Source organism: Asterias amurensis, chromosome 3 (assembly GCF_032118995.1).
Source record: "Asterias amurensis chromosome 3, ASM3211899v1".
NCBI lineage: Eukaryota > Metazoa > Echinodermata > Asteroidea > Forcipulatida > Asteriidae > Asterias > Asterias amurensis.
The window spans coordinates 15588326-15608924 of NC_092650.1; the positions used below are offsets into that span (position 1 = coordinate 15588326).

At 39.0% G+C, this 20599-nt stretch overlaps 1 protein-coding gene across 1 annotated transcript in view; it reads left to right on the forward strand.

Moving 5' to 3' along the window:
* Positions 1-20599, forward strand: part of LOC139934501 (uncharacterized) — a 109510-nt gene that overhangs the window by 62814 nt on the left and 26097 nt on the right. Inside the window, exons 33-48 of the mRNA XM_071928758.1 lie at positions 268-522; positions 1209-1463; positions 2504-2761; positions 3163-3417; positions 4108-4362; positions 4972-5229; positions 5627-5881; positions 6569-6823; positions 7532-7789; positions 8200-8454; positions 9140-9394; positions 11640-11897; positions 14337-14591; positions 16064-16324; positions 18019-18276; positions 20152-20406. Coding sequence (XP_071784859.1) covers positions 268-522; positions 1209-1463; positions 2504-2761; positions 3163-3417; positions 4108-4362; positions 4972-5229; positions 5627-5881; positions 6569-6823; positions 7532-7789; positions 8200-8454; positions 9140-9394; positions 11640-11897; positions 14337-14591; positions 16064-16324; positions 18019-18276; positions 20152-20406 — 4101 coding nt within the window. The remainder of the gene's footprint in view (positions 1-267; positions 523-1208; positions 1464-2503; positions 2762-3162; positions 3418-4107; positions 4363-4971; positions 5230-5626; positions 5882-6568; positions 6824-7531; positions 7790-8199; positions 8455-9139; positions 9395-11639; positions 11898-14336; positions 14592-16063; positions 16325-18018; positions 18277-20151; positions 20407-20599) is intronic.

Consider the following 20599-nt stretch of genomic DNA (forward strand, 5'->3'; position numbering starts at 1 on the left):
GGTTTGGTGATGTTTCTTTATGCACTATTCAAGTGGTTTTTAGTATTATTCCAAAAATTGTTTAGACCTTGCATTGATGTCACCCAGCTGCCATCTTAGACGTAAACCTATGATGAAACAATTAAAACACACATAATCGTATGTGCAGCACAAAGGATTGGCTAATGAACAACCTCCTTTTGACCTCTAGTTGAGGGTGCCCTAACTTACAAAGCGTCATGTGGATTGGATTTTGATACATATCTCCTCTTTTCTTTTATTTTGCAGCTGATACAGAGGCACCAGTACTAGTGGGTTGTCCAACTCAAATATCGCGGGAAATTCCAGTTGGGGCGTCAGCTATAACAATAACATGGACTACACCGACTGTAACTGACAACTCCCTGGCCAACATTGTTCCACAGGTTTCACCAAGAGGCCAAGGTTCTTTCAATGCCGGCACTACTTTTATCACATACACAGCCACAGATGCAGCTGGAAATGAAGGTTCTTGCTCATTTCCTGTCATCGTTACACAAACAGGTACTTAGACATTCTATGTTTCTTTGAAAATTCCTTTCCTTAAAATGCTTTTTTTTAATTTAGTTTTTTTTATTGTTTTCTTGTATTTTATACTTAAGTTATAATGTGCTTTTGATGTATTTACCCCTTCAGGGCGCTATTGTGATTCCTATGCTTTGTTAAATGGTGCATTAGTGGCATACCCTTTTGTCACCGCTGCTGACATTGTGTGTGCTTGAAAACCATAAAGCTCTGTTATGAGAACCAAATTCCAAACTGAAAAAAATATCAGGCCTTACACACTGATCGCCTTATATGTAGGAAATGACCATATAACTGATGACAAGCATGACAATCGATATCTGCTGCTTGACAAGTCGCGCTTCAAATAGTCATGATTTTGACAATTGTTGCAACCTTTTTTTCATATTGCCTAAGATGCATTTTGGTATATTCTTCACCGGCGGGCCCAAGATGGTTAATTTCACACTGAAATAAGAAGTTACAGAACTGCTCACCACAATGGACGCCATTAGACTCATGGCCCACTTGCTGATCATATATTCCATTGATTTTTTTTTCAGTCACCCGGATTCGTTGTCTGTGCCTTGTGTACATTTGATGGTGATTCTCATTCAAACTCTATTAATTATTGAAAATGATTTCAAATTAATATTTGTCTTCTTCTTTTCACTTTTGAATTGCAGTTGATAGTGTGGCTCCAGTTTTGACAGGCTGTCCACAAACAACAGTCACTGCCGAACTTCCTGCGGGACAAGTGCAAACTTTTGTAACTTGGAGTGTACCAACAGCAACTGACAACATTGACCAAAATCCAACTGTGAGCTCTACAGAGTCTCCAGGTCCGTTTGGTCTTGGCACGTTTGCCGTCACTTACACAGCTAGAGATTTTAGTGGCAATGAAGCCACTTGCACATTTATCGTCCAAGTTATACCACAAGGTAAGAGGAACATCATCATTATGTAAGTTTAAAACCTACATGTAGCTTTTTTTTTGTCAGCTAAACATTTCAAAAATTTGTTTTTACTTTGTTGCAGGCCTCAGGTGGAGGAAGTGTTTTCCACCTTTTTTTTTAATTCCTAATTGATTTAACTTTTGACTTTTGATAAACCATTTAAATGTTCCAACTGATTCCAAAATAAAATGAGAATCAAAACCATGGTGCAGAATACCAGTGATGGTTGGTGCTTTACATGTGAGCCAACCTATAAATGAGTTGCATACATAGAAATAGAACCCGGAGAACGCTGAGCTCGACCACCCTCTGTGTCGTCTGTTGAAGCGGCGTATCAATACCGCGCAATATGCGCGCATGGCAAAATTGTCATCGTTTGACACGCGTGTATGGCAAAATGGCAAGATGTCAGCGTACATAGACCATTTCTAGTGTTTTCATTGGTCAATGATGATGTCATTGTATGGCAAAATTTTATGGCAAAATATTTTGCCATACACACGTTACGAAAATGGCGTCCATAGAAATGGTCTCACAACGAAACTGCATGCACAATGAGACACTCAGCATTCTCCGGGTTCTATTTCTATGGTTGCATATGACAATATACTCTCAGGTACATGTTCATGTACGTCTCCTGAGTTCATTTAGCATTTTCATTGTACAAACAAAAGTGTAACAGAATTTGTGTAAGAAATTGCAGTAATGACTGTTTTGCCACTTGCTAGTCACTGTAGATTGCCAGAAAGGACCGAAAACATGCATGAATGTTATGAATAAAGAATTTAAGACATGTTCACACAAAACACGGAAGAGAACTATGGTGAAAAAGTGTGGTTTGCCTGCACAACATTTGAAGTTATTTTGTGCCAGCAATGACAAAGCCTTCTCTTTTCGTGTAGAAATGTAGATCCATCTTCGGAAATCTGTTTAAGTTTTGGTTTACTTTAACTTTTGTTTGTTTGCTTCCAACATTCAAGAGAATTCACAAACCATTTACTCTCTTTACTCCCCTTTCTTTGCAGCTGACACGGTGCCACCAACACTTCTAAATTGTCCAACCGGGACCCTTTTTGGGTCTGTTCCGTTTCTATCTTCATCTGTTGATGTAACGTGGACTGAACCCTTTGCAATTGACAACTCTGGTGCAACGCCTGATATTACGGTTTCACCGAGAGGCCCAGGTCCTTTCACTGTCGGAACTACCACCATAGAGTACACAGCCACAGATGGAAGTGGCAACACGGCTACATGCAGTTTCATTGTTCAAGTTACACAATTACGTAAGACAGAAGTTTGTTTATTTGTATACATGTAGTTGTTGGGTTTTTTTCTTTTTTCGTTGAGGTGTTTGTGCGTTTGTTTCCAGGTATTTGTTTGGTTAGTTGGTTAAAAGGATTTTTTCAGAGGTGGCAGGTGGGGTTTGGTGATGTTTCTTTATGCCTTATTTAAGTGGTTTTTAGTATTCCAAAAATTGTTTAGACCGCGCATTGATGTCACCCAGCTGCCATCTTAGACGTAAACCTATGATGAAACAATTAAAACACACATAATCGTATGTGCAGCACAAAGGATTGGCTAATGAACAACCTCCTTTTGACCTCTAGTTTAGGGTGCCCTAACTTAAAAAGCATAATGTGGATAGGATTTTGATACATATCTCCTTTTTAATTTTATTTTGCAGCTGATACAGAGGCACCAGTACTAGTGGGTTGTCCAACTCAAATAACTCGGGAAATTCCAGTAGGGGCGTCAGCTATAACAATATCATGGACTACACCGACTGTAACTGACAACTCCCTGGCCAACATTGTTCCACAGGTTTCACCAAGAGGCCAAGGTTCTTTCAATGCCGGCAATACTTTTATCACATACACAGCCACAGATGCAGCTGGAAATGAAGGTTCTTGCTCATTTCCTGTCATCGTTACACAAACAGGTACTTAGACATTCTATGTTTTTTGAAAATTCTTTTAATGCTTGTTTTTATTTTGTTTTTTATTGTTTTCTAGTATTTTATACTTTAGTTCTTTTGATGCATTTAGCCCCATATGAGCGCTATTGTGATTCATATGCTTTGTTAAATGACGCATTGGTGGCAATTACCCTTCTGCCACTGCCGCTGACGTGTGTGTGTGCTTGAAAACCATATTTGGAGCACAAAATTAACAACCAAAAATAAATAAATAATATAAACAATACAGGTTATGCCTGTTCAAGCCTTATACACTGATCGCCTTATATGCAGGAAACTACCATATAACTGACGACAGCAAGTGATATCTGCTACTTGACAAGTTGCACTTCAAATAGTCATGTTTTTGACAATTGTTGCAACCTTTTTTTCATGTTGCCTAAGATGCATTTCGGTATATTCTTCACCGGCGGGCCCAAGATGGTTAATTTCACACTGAAATAAGAAGTTACAGAACTGCTTACCACAATGGACGCCATTAGACTTACAGCCCAATTGCTGATCATATATTCCATTGAATTGTTTTTTCAGTCACCCGGATTCGTTGTCTGTGCCTTGTGTACATTTGATGGTGATGCTCAATCAAACTCTATTAATTATTGAAAATGATTTCAATTTATAATTTGTCTTCTTCTTTTCACTTTTGAATTGCAGTTGATAGTGTGGCTCCAGTTTTGACAGGCTGTCCACAAACAACAGTCACTGCCGAACTTCCTGTGGGACAAGTGCAAACTTTTGTAACTTGGAGTGTACCAACAGCAACTGACAACATTGACCAAAATCCAACTGTGAGCTCTACAGAGTCTCCAGGTCCGTTTGGTCTTGGCACGTTTGCCGTCACTTACACAGCTAGAGATTTTAGCGGCAATGAAGCCACTTGCACATTTATCGTCCAAGTTATACCACAAGGTAAGAGGAACATCATCATTATGTAAGTTTAAAACCTACATGTAGCTTTTTTTTTGACAGATAAACATTTCAAAAATTTGTTTTTACTTTGCTGCAGGCCTCAGGTGGAGGAAGTGTTTTGCATCTTTTTTTTAATTCCTAATTGATGTAACTTTTGACTTTTGATAAACCATTTAAATGTTCCAACTGATTCCTAAATAAAATGAGAATCAAAACCATGGTGCAGAACACCAGTGATGGTTGGTGCTTTACATGTGAGCTAACCTATAAATGAGTTGCATATGACAATAGACTCTCTCAGGTACATGTACATGTACATCTTCTGAGTTCATTTAGCATTTTCATTGTACAAACAAAAGTGTAACAGAATTTGTGTAAGAAATTGCAGTAATGACTGTTTTGCCACTTGCTAGTCACTGTAGATTGCCAGAAAGGACCGAAAACATGCATGAATGTTATGAATAAAGAATTTAAGACATGTTCACATCCTCAGAGATCCATCCTCGGAAATCTGTTTAAGTTTGGTTTACTTTAACTTTTGTTTGTTTATTTCCAACATTCAAGAGAATTCACAAACCATTTACTCTGTTTACTCCCCTTTCTTTGCAGCTGACACAGTGCCACCAACACTTCTAAATTGTCCAACCGGGACTCTTTTTGAGGCTGTTCCGTTTCTATCTTCATCTGTTGATGTAACGTGGACTGCACCAACTGCAGTTGATAACTCTGGTGCAACGCCTGATATTACGGTTTCACCAAGAGGCCCAGGTCCTTTCGCTGTCGGAACTACCACCATAGAGTACACAGCCACAGATGGAAGTGGCAACACGGCTACATGCAGTTTCATTGTTCAAGTTCAACAATTACGTAAGACAGAAGTTTGTTTATTTGTATACATGTAGTTGTTGGGTTTTTGTTTGTTTCGTTGAGGTGTTTGTGCGTTTGTTTCCAGGTATTTGTTTGTTTGGTTGGTTTAAGAGGATTTTTTCGGAGGTGGCGGGTGGGGTTTGGTGATGTTTCATTGTGCAGGTGTTTTTTAGTATTATTCCAAAAATTGTTTAGACCTTGCATTGATGTCACTCAGCTGCAATCTTAGACGTAAACCTATGATGACACAATTAAAACACACATAATTGTATGTGCAGCACAAAGGATTGGCTAATGAACAACCTCCTTTTGACCTCTAGTTGAGGGTGCCCTAACTTAAAAAGCATCATGTGGATAGGATTTTGATACATATCTCCTTTTTTCTTTTATTTTGCAGCTGATACAGAGGCACCAGTACTAGTGGGTTGTCCAACTCAAATAACTCGGGAAATTCCAGTAGGGGCGTCAGCTATAACAATAACATGGACTACGCCGACTGTAACTGACAACTCCCTGGCCAACATTGTTCCACAGGTTTCACCAAGAGGCCAAGGTTCTTTCAATGCCGGCACTACTTTTATCACATACACAGCCACAGATGCAGCTGGAAATGAAGGTTCTTGCTCATTTCCTGTCATCGTTACACAAACAGGTACTTAGACATTCCATGTTTTTTGAAATTCTTTTAATGCTTGTTTTTATTTTGTTTTTTATTGTTTTCTAGTATTTTATACTTTAGTTCTTTTGATGCATTTAGCCCCATATGAGCGCTATTGTGATTCGTATGCTTTGTTAAATGGCGCATTAGTGGCAATTACCCTTCTGCCACCGCTGCTGACATGTGTGTGTGCTTGAAAACCATAAAGCTATGTTTGGAGCACATAATTAAAAAAAAAAAAAAATAATAATAATATAAACAATACAGGTTATGCCTGTTCAAGTCTTATGCACCGATCGCCTTATAATTACCATATAACTGATGACAAGTGATATCTGCTACTTGACAAATCGCACTTCAAATAGTCATGTTTTTGACAATTGTTGCAACCTTTTTTTCATGTTGCCTAAGATGCATTTCGGTATATTCTTCACCGGCGGGCCCAAGATGGTTAATTTCACACTGAAATAAGAAGTTACAGAACTGCTTACCACAATGGACGCCATTAGACTCACAGCCCAATTGCTGATCATATATTCCATTGAATTGTTTTTTCAGTCACCCGGATTCGTTGTCTGTGCCTTGTGTACATTTGATGGTGATGCTCAATCAAACTCTATTAATTATTGAAAATGATTTCAATTTATAATTTGTCTTCTTCTTTTCACTTTTGAATTGCAGTTGATAGTGTGGCTCCAGTTTTGACAGGCTGTCCACAAACAACAGTCACTGCCGAACTTCCTGTGGGACAAGTGCAAACTTTTGTAACTTGGAGTGTACCAACAGCAACTGACAACATTGACCAAAATCCAACTGTGAGCTCTACAGAGTCTCCAGGTCCGTTTGGTCTTGGCACGTTTGCCGTCACTTACACAGCTAGAGATTTTAGCGGCAATGAAGCCACTTGCACATTTATCGTCCAAGTTATACCACAAGGTAAGAGGAACATCATCATTATGTAAGTTTAAAACCTACATGTAGCTTTTTTTTTGACAGATAAACATTTCAAAAATTTGTTTTTACTTTGCTGCAGGCCTCAGGTGGAGGAAGTGTTTTGCATCTTTTTTTTAATTCCTAATTGATGTAACTTTTGACTTTTGATAAACCATTTAAATGTTCCAACTGATTCTTAAATAAAATGAGAATCAAAACCATGGTGCAGAATACCAGTGATGGTTGGTGCTTTACATGTGAGCCAACCTATAAATGAGTTGCATATGACAATAGACTCTCTCAGGTACATGTACATGTACATCTCCTGAGTTCATTTAGCATTTTCATTGTACAAACAAAAGTGTAACAGAATTTGTGTAAGAAATTGCAGTAATGACTGTTTTGCCACTTGCTAGTCACTGTAGATTGCCAGAAAGGACCGAAAACATGCATGAATGTTATGAATAAGAATTTAAGACATGTTCACACAAAACACGGAAGAGAACTATGGTGAAAAAGTGTGGTTTGCCTGCACAACATTTGAAGTGATTTTGTGCCAGCAATGACAAAGCCTTCTCTTTTCGTGTAGAAATTGTAGATCCATCCTCGGAAATCTGTTTAAGTTTGGTTTACTTTAACTTTTGTTTGTTTATTTCCAACATTCAAGGAATTCACAAACCATTTACTCTCTTTACTCCCCTTTCTTTGCAGCTGACACGGTGCCACCAACACTTCTAAATTGTCCAACCGGGACTCTTTTTGGGGCTGTTCCGTTTCTATCTTCATCTGTTGATGTAACGTGGACTGCACCAACTGCAGTTGACAACTCTGGTGCAACGCCTGATATTACGGTTTCACCAAGAGGCCCAGGTCTTTTCGGTGTCGGAACTACCACCATAGAGTACACAGCCACAGATGGAAGTGGCAACACGGCTACATGCAATTTCATCGTTCAAGTTCAACAATTACGTAAGACAGAAGTTTGTTTATTTGTATACATGTAGTTGTTACATGTAAGGTCTTTATTGTTTCGTTGAGGTGTTTGTGCAATTGTTTCCAGGTATTTGTTTGTTTGGTTGGTTTAAGAGGATTTTTTCGGAGGTGGCAGGTGGGGTTTGGTGATGTTTCTTTATGCACTATTCAAGTGGTTTTTAGTATTATTCCAAAAATTGTTTAGACCTTGCATTGATGTCACCCAGCTGCCATCTTTGATGTAAACCTATGATGAAACAATTAAAACACACATAATCGTATGTGCAGCACAAAGGATTGGCTAATGACTAACCTCCTTTTGACCTCTAGTTGAGGGTGCCCTAACTTACAAAGCGTTATGTGGATTGGATTTTGATACATATCTCCTTTTTTCTTTTATTTTGCAGCTGATACAGAGGCACCAGTACTAGTGGGTTGTCCAACTCAAATAACTCGGGAAATTCCAGTTGGGGCGTCAGCTATAACAATATCATGGACTACACCGACTGTAACTGACAACTCCCTGGCCAACATTGTTCCACAGGTTTCACCAAGAGGCCAAGGTTCTTTCAATGCCGGCAGTACTTTTATCACATACACAGCCACAGATGCAGCTGGAAATGAAGGTTCTTGCTCATTTCCTGTCATCGTTACACAAGCAGGTACTTAGACATTCCATGTTTTTTGAAAATTCTTTTAATGCTTGTTTTTATTTTGTTTTTTATTGTTTTTCTAGTATTTTATACTTTAGTTCTTTTGATTCATTTAGCCCCATATGAGCACTATTGTGATTCGTATGCTTTGTTAAATGGCGCATTAGTGGCAATTACCCTTCTGCCACCGCTGCTGACATGTGTGTGTGCTTGAAAACCATAAAGCTATGTTTGGAGCACATAATTAAAAAAAAAATAATAATAATAATATAAACAATACAGGTTATGCCTGTTCAAGTCTTATGCACCGATCGCCTTATAATTACCATATAACTGATGACAAGTGATATCTGCTACTTGACAAATCGCACTTCAAATAGTCATGATTTTGACAATTGTTACAACCTTTTTTCATGTTGCCTAAGATGCATTTCAGTATATTTTTCACTGCAGGTGCAAGATGGTTAATTTCACACTGAAATAAGAAGTTACAGAACTGCTTACCACAATGGACGCCATTAGACTCATGGCCCAATTGCTGATCATATATTTGATTGAGTTGTTTTTTCAGACACCCGGATTCGTTGTCTGTGCCTTGTGCACAATGATGGTGATTCTCAATAAAACTCTTTTAATTTTGGGAAATGATTTAAAGAATACTATTTGTCTTCTTCTTTTCACTTTTGAATTGCAGTTGATAGTGTGGCTCCAGTTTTGACAGGCTGTCCACAAACAACAGTCACTGCCGAACTTCCTGTGGGACAAGTGCAAACTTTTGTAAATTGGAGTGTACCAACAGCGACTGACAACATTGACCAAAATCCAACTGTGAGCTCTACAGACTCTCCAGGTCCGTACGGTCTTGGCACGTTTGCCGTCACTTACACAGCTAGAGATTTTAGCGGCAATGAAGCCACTTGCACATTTGTTGTCCAAGTTATACCACAAGGTAAGCAGAACATCATCATTATGCAAGTTTAAACCTGTAGCATTTTTTGTCAGATAAACATGTCAAAAGGTTTTTTTCACTTGCCTTTCGATGAAGGAAGTGTTTAGAATCTTTTTTTAATTCCTAATTGATTTAACTTCTGACTTCTGTTAAACCATTTAAATGTTTCTACTGATTCCAACATAAAATGAGAATCGAAACTATGGTGCAGAATACCAGTGATGGTTGGTGCACGCTGTGGCGGGGTCCATGGCGTTTTGTACACTCGAGGGGATAAATGGCACCCGAGGCGAAGCCGAGGGTGCCATTTCCCCTCGAGAAGGAACATTATACAATTGTTGCATGCTGTGACGGGTTCCATGGCATTTTGTACACTTGAGGGGGGAAATGGCACTCGAGGTGAAGTCGAGGGTGCTATTTCCCCTCGAGGGTGTACAAAACCCATGGACCCCAGTGTGCAACAACGTGCAACAATTGTTTTGTTATACCTGCGTATAATTGTTATTCCTCTTCTCAAAGTTCTGTTTTAATCTTCAAACATTATTACTACAGACTATTCATTGTTATAAGCAGACGAACAAGAAACGATTCCCTCGAACATGCGGTTGTTTTGTACGCAGCGCTTGAAATCGACCAATGCTGGGAACGATCTAGGTGATGTACACCGATGTACATCACTTTTCATGTTACCCGGCCCGTCGAGCCATGTAACATGCGTTTTTGTTGCGCATCACATGATTGGTTCTCAACCAATCAAACTTCACAGTTTGTTACCGAGGTATAACAATTATGGTTGGTGCTTTACATGTGAGCCAACCTATAAATGAGTTTGCATATGACAATACACTATCCTGGGTACATCTCCTGAGGTCATTGATTTTTTTAATTGTAAATACAAAATTATTTGAAAAAATTGTGTAGCAATTACAGTGACTGGTGGCACTTGCTAGTCACTGTACATTTCCTCAAAGGATGGCAAACATGCATGAATGTTACGAATGTAGAATTCAAAACAATCTACACAAAACACAGAAGAGAACAACATGTATGGTGAAAAAGAGTGGTTTGCCTCCACAACTTTTTTCAGTGATTTTCTGTCAACAATGACAAACCCTTCTCTTTTCATTGTAGAAATTTAAAGATCAATCCTTGTAAACCCCTTTTTAATAATAATAATAACAATAATAATAATATTTATTCGGGCAATCACATTTACAAGCACATGTACATACATTAAACATATTTAAGAAAACAAAGTAAAACAAACAGTGTGGGTGCCCAGGAAAGCATAAAAGTTTAAAAGGCGTTTGCCTCCTAAATCCCCAAAAATACATTAGGGCAAGAGAGGGCATATAAAAAAGCACAGAAGATAATAACAAACACTGAACGACTATAAAAGGCAAACAAGCAGAGATATACACAAAAATACACACAATTCAAAAAGGATATTTGTTAAAAAGCAGGACAATACATCAAAATGGTTTAGAGCAATACATAAAAACTCCGGTAAGGGGGTACAAATGAAATGACATTGTTAACAGGTTAGACTTGTGGACAAGTCGTCAAATCCGCCCCATGCGATGAGACAGCGCTCCCGGGAGACCACCATTCCCATGGACACAACATGATACAAAGTATGGAACAACTAAAAAGTGCAAACAAGCAATACATGTACTTTGAAAAGCCAGTTTAGCCATCAAAATGTTTCTTGAGCTTAGATAAACATTCTGGTAAGGGGGCACATATGAAATTGTTAACAAGGTCAGTAGGCAGATTACTCCAGTTACGAGCAAAACGGCAGGGAATGGAAAATTTAAACAAATCAGTACGGGCTGATAAATGATGAAAAACAAGTTTATCTTTGTGTCTAGCATTAACCAATATTTTGCATAAAAAGGATGTCAAGGCACCTGTATGATTGTGAGCAACCAATTGTTTACATACAAAAGCAAAGAACAAGTATTCCCTTCTATTACTTAGGGTGGAAAGCCCTGTTTCTATAAGCCTGCTATTGTAGCGTTGTTCCTGTCTCCTTTGATGAAACGTTAACCTTGTGGCATACCTCTGCACCTTTTCTAGTTGAGTCTCATGTTTAACTCGATAAATATGCTAAACAAGAGAACAATAATCTAAAAGAGGTAAAACAATAGACTTGTACAAAGAAAGCAGTGTTTTTGTTTGTTTATTTCCAACATTCAAGAGACTTCACAAACCATTTACTCTCTTTACTCCCCTTTCTTTGCAGCTGACACGGTGCCACCAACACTTCTAAATTGTCCAACCGGGACCCTTTTTGGGTCTGTTCCGTTTCTATCTTCATCTGTTGATGTAACGTGGACTGCACCAACTGCAATTGACAACTCTGGTGCGACGCCTGATATTACGGTTTCACCAAGAGGCCCAGGTCCTTTCGCTGTCGGAACTACCACCATAGTGTACACAGCCACAGATGGAAGTGGCAACACGGCTACATGCAGTTTCATTGTTGAAGTTCAACAATTACGTAAGACAGAAGTTTGTTTATTTGTATACATGTAGTTGTTGGGTTGTTTTGTTTGTTTCGTTGAGGTGTTTGTGCGTTTGTTTCCAGATATTTGTTTGTTTGGTTGGTTTAAGAGGATTTTTTCAGAGGTGGCAGGTGGGGTTTGGTGATGTTTCTTTATGCACTATTTAAGTGGTTTTTAGTATTATTCCAAAAATTGTTTAGACCTTGCATTGATGTCACCCAGCTGCCATCTTAGACGTTTTTTTTTTTTTTTTTTTTTTTTTTTTTTTTGGGGGGGGGGGGATTTGATGGTTGGTTGTTAGTTGGTAGGTTTGAGGTTTCTGTGTTTATTTGGTTTTTCTTCGGGGGGGGGGGGGGGGGGGGGGGGGGGGTAGCGTGGTGTTGAATTGGGTAATGTCTCAAAAGACGAAAAGCAAAATATTTGTCTAAATGTGACAAATATTTGAAGCCGCTATTTGTTAACCTTCAAAAAAATTATCTTACACTTTGTAAAGCATTGGTCACAACCTAAGTTTGAATTTATCAATTCGAGAGTTATCCTCCTCTACAACAATCATTTTGGCTGTGTTATCAGTGTAGGGTGTAGCCTGTTACTTCCAGTAGTATTATGGGACGATAAACTACTTTATTTCATAGCTTTTTAACCAGGATTTTGTTGGGGAATCAAGCGTCACTGAGCATTAAGCTGCCTGGTTAGGTTGTAACATTGTTTAAAGACACTGGACACTATTGGTAATTGTCAAAAACCAGCCTTCTCACTTGCTGTATCTCAACATATGCATAAAATAACAAACCTGTGAAAATTTGAGCTCAATCGGCCGTTGAATTTGCGAGATAATAATGAAAGAAAAAACCCTTGTCACACGAAGTTGTGTGCTTTCTGATGCTTGATTTCGAGACCTCAAATTCTAAACTTGAGGTCTCGAAATCAAATTCGTGGAAAATTACTTCTTTCTCGAAAACTACATCACTTCAGAGGGAGCCGTTTCTCACAATGTTTTATACCATCTATCTCTCCCCATTACATGTAATCAAGAAAGATTTTATGATGACAAATATTTTGAGTAATTACCAATAGTGTCCACTGCCTTTAAAGCCATTATACACTTTCGGAACAGAATACAAAAAAAGGTTCACAGATTTACAAATAACTTACAGGGTTTACAGAAGGTAATGGTGAAAGACTTCTCTTGAAATATTTTCCATGAAACACTTTACTTTTTGAGAAAACACTAAAACAAATATCAATTTTCGATATCAAGAATTACGGATTTATTTTAAACACATATCATGACACGGCGAAACGTGCCGAAACAAGGGTGGGTTTTCCCGTTATTTTCTCCCGACTCCGATGACCGATTGAGCCTAAATTTTCACAGGTTTGTTATTTTATGTATAAGTTGTGATACACGAAGTGTGGACCTTTGGACAATATCGTTTACCGAAAGGGTCTAAATGGCTTTAAGGTTCTGTAACACAATATTGCCAGTTAAAAATTCAGCATGGGTGTTTAGTATAAATCATTGAGTAGGCATTGACAATTGTGAACAAAAAAATAGCAAAATTATTCCTGAAATATAGATTGGAAGCTCCACACAGATCTACTGACTACTAGATATGCCGAGTTCAAACTAACCTTTTAATAGTTTACGAGTGGGGTTGATACAAAACTGATACCAATGGTGAAGTAGTTTTCATAACAAAGCACTCAATGGCACGGCTCCCCACTTAGCTAAGAACGACCTAAAGTTTACACTCCGTCAGATTCATCTTAAAGCCATTGGACCCTTTCGGTACAGAAAAGAAAGAAAAAGTTCACAGATTTACAAATAACTTACAGGGGTTACAGAAGGTAGTGGTGAAAGACTTCCCTTGAAATATTATTCCATGAAATGCTTTACTTTTTGAGAAAACAGTAAAACAATATCAATTCTCGTTAGCGAGAATTACGGATTTATTTTAAACACATGTCATGACACGGCGAAACGCGCGGATACAAGGGTGGGTTTTCCCGTTATTTTCTCCAGACTCCGATGACCGATTGAACCTAAATGTTCATAGGTTTGTTATTTTATATGTAAGTTGTGATACACGAGGTGTGGGCCTTGGACAATAGTGTTTACCGAAAGGGTCCAATGGCTTAAGCTAAGTTATCAGTACTGCCTTAGTGATGTGTACTGTGACATCACACTTTGCAATAACGCCCTACCCAAATGATGTCTCGTGCATTAAAGTCTATTGGATATTGTCACCCAGCTGCCATCTTAGACGTAAACCTATGATGAAACAATGAAAACACACATAATCGTATGTGCAGCACAAAGGATTGGCTAATGAACAACCTCCTTTTGACCTCTAGTTGAGGGTGCCCTAACTTACAAAGCGTCATGTGGATTGGATTTTGATACATATCTCCTTTTTTCTTTTATTTTGCAGCTGATACAGAGGCACCGGTACTAGTGGGTTGTCCGTCCGACATAACTCGTGAAATTCCTGTTGGGTCGACAGCTGTATCAGTATCGTGGACTGCCCCAACTGCAACTGACAACTCCCTGGCCAACATTGTTCCAGTGGTTTCACCAAGAGGCCCGGGTGCATTCAGCGCCGGCAGTACTGTCATCACATACACAGCCACAGATGCGGCTGGAAATGATGCTACTTGCTCATTCCGTGTCATCGTTACAGTAGGAGGTACTTGAATGTTTCTTAAGCTGAAAGATATCTTTCTGGTTGTCTGTTTTGTTGTTGCATTTAATATTTTATCATTATAAACCACAAGGGAAACTGACTGGGTAAATTTTGAAAAATGATTTTTGGGGTTGAACAAAGAATTGACTAGAGTGGGATTCGAACCAACGACCTCCGGATTAACGTGCCGGCGCTCTACCAACTGAGACAAAAAGTCGCATCCCCTTATGGTGATCCCCTAGCTGCCGCTTCCCAGGTTGTATCGTAATTTGGGTGTGATCTCTGGCTACACGGCAGTTAACGGTTGTATGGCTTCTGACTGGCACCCCTGAACAAAGATATTGACAAAATAGGGACACCGCCAATATAGGGCTAGATAGCTCAGTTGGTAGAGCGCCGTCACGTTAATCCGGAGGTCGTTGGTTCGAATCCCACTTTAGTCAATTCTTTGTTCAACCCCAAAAATCATTTAATATTTTAGTAGTCTTTGTGCTTTTATATGTACTAAGTGCAATAAGCACTTTTGTGGATTTTTGCACAAAATTGTAGGTCTCAAACTCTTTGTGGAACTCTTTCGTGAAGAATTATTGGAAAAGAATTATCAAAGCAGTCCAAAATTCCTACCTACCAAAATAGACTATATGCATTGACGTCAGCCAGCAGCTATCTTACAGGAAAAACGATGACAAAGCAATTGAAACGCACAGATTTGTACGCCCGGTGCACAGTGTTGGCCAATGAAGTTTTCACAGGTTTGTTATTTTATGCATATGTTGAGATACACCAAGTGAGAATACTGGTCTTTGACAATTACCAACAGTGTCCAACGCCTTAAAGCCATTGGACCCTTTCGGTTCAGACAAAAATAAAAAAGTTCACAGATTTACAAATAACTTACAGGGTTTACAGAAGGCAATGATGAAAGACTTCTCTTGAAATATTGTTCCATGAAATGCTTTACTTTTTGAGAAAACAGCAAAACAGTATAAATTCTCGTTAACGAGAATTACAGATTTATTTGAAACACATGTCATGACACGGCGAAACGCGTGAAAACAAGGGTGGGTTTTTCCGTTGTTTTCTCCCGACTCCGATGACCGATTGAGCCTAAATTTTCCCAGGTTTGTTATTTGATATAGAAGTTGTGGTACACAAAGTGTGGGCCTTGGACAACACTGTTTACCGAAAGGGTCCAATGGCTTTAAGTACTGTTCATAACTTAATAACATTGGAACTCAGTTTTGTCAATGATCCATTCAAGCCATGACCCTGAGCTTTTTGGCTGAAATATTAGGGGGAATTTTTAGGCTGTTTGCTGCCGCTATGGACATTTTGATATTCCAGTGTTTGGATAAAAAATCTCTGCTTTTCTGTTTGAAGTTTTGATCAATAGATTTAATATTACATTGGGAAGAAAGACATTTGAGAGCCAATAGCCCAAATCTTTATCATTTTTTTTTTCCTTTTTGTCGTAGTGGATGATATTCCTCCAGTTCTGACATCTTGCCCAAGCACAATTATACGGACTGTGGAGTTAAACTCTGCAGAAACGGTCAACGTGGACTGGACACTACCGACTGCCTCGGACAACTCCAATGGGCAAGTGTCCGTCAAAAAGATGAGTGGCCCGGAGCGTGGGTCTCCATTAGGTGCAGGGGTACATGAGGTTGTGTACAATCTCGCCGATGCAAACAACAACTTTGTGGAGTGCAAATTCTGCATAGTGGTCAACACAGGTTAGAACGCTCCTCTGAGAATTAAAGGAACACGTTGCCTTGGATCGGTTGAGTTGGCCTTTGAAAAGCGTTTGAAACCGTTTGTTGTGAAATGCAAATGGTTAGGTAGATAATTTTAAGAGAAAATAGAATTAGCTGTTGCAAACAACTTACCAACCAAATGGACCGAGAGTATAAATGCAAAAAATAGTTAATGGCCTGACGTTTCGACCCTAGCAGAGTCTTTCTCGAAGGCTAAGGTAGAACGTATTTATATCCACGCAAACATGCCTCGAAATTGTACGGTTTTCCATATACGTCGCGAAGAAACACGGTCCACCATTTTGTGGAGTCAAAATTTTTACTAAAATGGCCGACCATGTTAACTCACGGCGTAAAAGAAAAACCGTGCAATCTCGAGTGATACTTGTGTAGATCGTTACGTTATACTTTTAAAATATCTTTCTAACCAATGTATTTCTTAACAAACAGTTTCATACGCTTTTCAAAGACCAACTTGTCCGATCCAAGGCTGACGTTCCTTTAAGAACATATGTCTGTTCCTTGAGAATCATTGCCTTAGCTGTTACTTCGCCTGTTCTTCAGGCACTCTCAGGGTACATGCATGTACTCAGAGTGTTGCACACTCGTTGTCCCTGCTGTACATACCTTGACCCAATTTCATAAAGCCTGTAAGCATAAAAACGTAATTACAGCACCAACAAATCTTGCTTAACAAAAGTGGCTACCAGCCAAAATACCATAAAGTTAACGTTGTTGTAACTGACGTGCCCCACTCAATTTTTTAACAAGAAAGAAAAAGCTTACATGTGTAAGTCTGCTTTACAGCTTTATGAAATAGCCAGAACTAGAAATCTTCTATAGACGTTGATCAGGCTAGCTGTCACCATCTTGGTCATGTTCACTGTTTCCAATAACAGTAATAATTGCTAACATTCAATGTGCATGGCACCAGACTATTATTTCGTCCAGCCTCAGTTTGGTTACAATGAGTTGGAATGGAGTGAAATCAAGATGACCACACCGTGAAAAAGGTCTATTCTTTCTAACTAGTGAAAATGAAGAATTCTCTGAAATAATAATAGTGGTAAAACTAATAACAACTGCATTTCTAAGGAGCCTAACACCTCCAAAAGAAAGTCTCTAAGCGCTCAGAGGAACTAGAGAAAACATATGAAAAATTATAATAAATTATGGTCTTGAAACTTGAGCTTGTATTAGCTTGTTTGATGTGGAGCAGGAGATTGTTTCACAATTGAGGTGCAGCAAACTGAAAACTATGTGACCATATAATGTGTGTACGCTTTGGTGGCAACATTAAGGCCGAGTTATAGTCGGTCGCGGAGTTGCCAGGCGATCCAAAAAAGACACAGTTGTTATGCCTCAGCGATGACTATAGACTGTGTTTTTTAGGATCGCGCGTCAAGATTTTCATCGCGCGACCGACTCTAAACTGGCTTTTAGGGATAACAAGAATGTCGCTGTTTCTAGTAGGAGTGTTAGGAGTGAGTAGATCTTTTAGGTAAGTTGGTCCACTTCCACGACTGCATTGGAATGTTTGGAGGAGAATTTTTGAAGGTTATGTGGGCATGAAAAGGAAGCCAACGGAGAGATTGCCAAGCTGGAGTAATTGAACCACGTTTATCTTAACCTGGTAATTAATAAGCTCTTTGTTTCCTCTCTTATGTTTCTAGTGGACTCCGTAGCCCCAATGATCGCATGCCCGGCCGCTATAGAACAAACGTATGAGATCGGGAAATACGATGGGAGAATCATTACCTGGGCTCAACCAACCGTCTCTGATGCATCAGGGGGTCCAATCACCGTCACTCTTCTGACACTCAGGCCCTCTGGCTCTTACTTCCCGGCTGGAACCCACTCTGTCCAGTACAGTGCTACTGACCAAAGTGGTCGCAGTGCTTCCTGTGACTTTACTGTTACAATTAATCCAGGTAAAAGCAACTGACCACGTTTAGTAATTGTCAAAGACCAGTCTTCTCACTTGGTGTTACCCATCATAAGCATAATATAACAAGCCTGTGAAAATTTGGGCTCAATTGGTCATTGAAGTTGCAAGAAAATGATGAAAGAAAAAAACTACCTTGTTGGACGAACTTGTGTGCTTTCAGATAGGAATAAAAGACTTCTAGCTAGAAGTCTTTCATTATTTTAGTGAGAAATTACCTCTTTCTCAAAAACTACGTTACTTCAGAGGAAGCCATTTCTCACATTGTTTTATACTATCAACAGCTCTCCAATACCTGTTACCAAGTCAGTTTTTAAAGCCAGTGGACACTATTGGTAATTTTCAAAGACCAGTGTTCTTACTTGCTGTATCTCAACATATGCATAAAATAACAAACCTGTGAAAATTTGAGCTCGATTTGTCGTCGGAGTTGCGAGATAACTATGAAAGAAAAAATCGCCCTTGTCACACGAGGGTTGTGTGCTTTCAGATGCTCGATTTCGAGACCTCACATTCTAAACTTGAGGTCTCGAAATCAATTTCGCGGAAAATTACTTTCTCAAAAACTACTTTACTTCAGAGGGAGCTGTTTTTCGCAATGTTTTGTACCACCAACCTCTCCCCATTATTTGTTACAAAGTAAGGTTTTATGCTAATAATTATTTTGAGTAATTACCAATAGTGTTCACTGCCTTTAAGTTAACATTTGTCTTGAGTAATTACCAAACGTGTACCTTCCGTTTCAGATAGGGTAGATGGATAAATTGGTGTATTCTTTTTAACTATCATCCATTGAGGTTTTAGATGATAGATATACATGTACCATGGAATGCATGTACAGTACAGTTGGCCCTACTACTCTTAATATTCACGTTGATTTTTAATAAAGGGAATAAAAGCAGAGGTGACAGGGTCATAAGACCAGGGCCCAATTTCATAGAGCTGCTAAGCACAAAAATTTGCTTAGCATGAAATTTCTTCCCAGATAAAAACAGGATTACCAACCAAATTTCCATTTGTTGCATATTGCTTGTTACTCATATTCAGGTGTTGTTTGCTTATCCTGAAAATCATGTGGAAATTTGGTTTGTAATCCTGTTTTATCAAGGAAGCAATTACATGCTAAGCAAAGTTTTGTGCTTAGCAGCTCTATGAAATTGGGCCCTGGCAGGATTAAGGCTACACGGTAGTTGAAGGAGAGGAAGGAGAGGTCCTTTATCACATCGTCATGACCCTGAATAAAAGGTTTTAAATACACCCCCAATAAAGACACTGGACACTATTGGTTATTACTCAAAATAATTGTTAGCATATAAACTTACTTGGTAACGAGCGATGGAGAGCTGTTGGTACATGTACGTTTGTACATGTAGTATAAAAACGTTGTGAGAAACGGCTCCCTCTAAAGTAACGTAGTTTTGAGAAAGAAGTAGTTCTCCATGAATTTGATTTTGAGACCTCAGAATTAGAATTACCGTAGATGGAATGGAATATGTAAGAGTAAAACCAGTTTTTGGAGTGTAAGATGGGCTTCCTCAGTAAAATTTTGAATATAACCAAATCATTGAGAATTCACTGCTTGAAAACATGTTGGATTTGATAGATGTCAAATTTGCATCGGGGATAAGCAATATTTACTTTGGTTTTTACCCATACTCTGATGTGTGTTTGTACTGTATACTCAGTACTTCCCCGAGTCATGTGAACAAAATACCACAGGCATATTACTGGTAGGGTGTGATTCAAAACCCCTTGCATTTCTAAAGCAGTGTCTTACCAACTGGACTATCGGGATTGCCCGGTAGCTACTAGTGGCAGTTTGATTTGTATTTTGAATGTTGGATTTGGTTTGTATTTGCAGTGGATTCCACAGGGCCAATTTTCACTCGCTGTCCGTCTGACATCATACACACTGTATTCGAGCTGCCAGCCCAGGGAGCTGTAGTGAATTGGCCCACACCGCTGTTCTTTGATGCCTCAGGAACAGCATCAATCACTTCTCGGACTCCGCCTGCTGGTACCCTGTTTACATCTACACCAACACAGGTTTCCTACATTGTTACTGATGCTGAAGGACTCTCAGCAGTATGCTCTTTCTTTGTTACTGTTATCCTGTGTAAGTAGTCATACTTTGTTACAAACTTTTCTGTGCCCTCGCCAACCTCTATTTTGAATCCAAATTATATTAATCTGTTGGTTGTAAATGGCATGTTAGGCTTTTCGCATGGTGAGGTACATGTATCAATAGACCGATCTATTAAGCTCCGCCCCATTGCCTATTGACCAATCACAACGCAACGAAGGTCTGA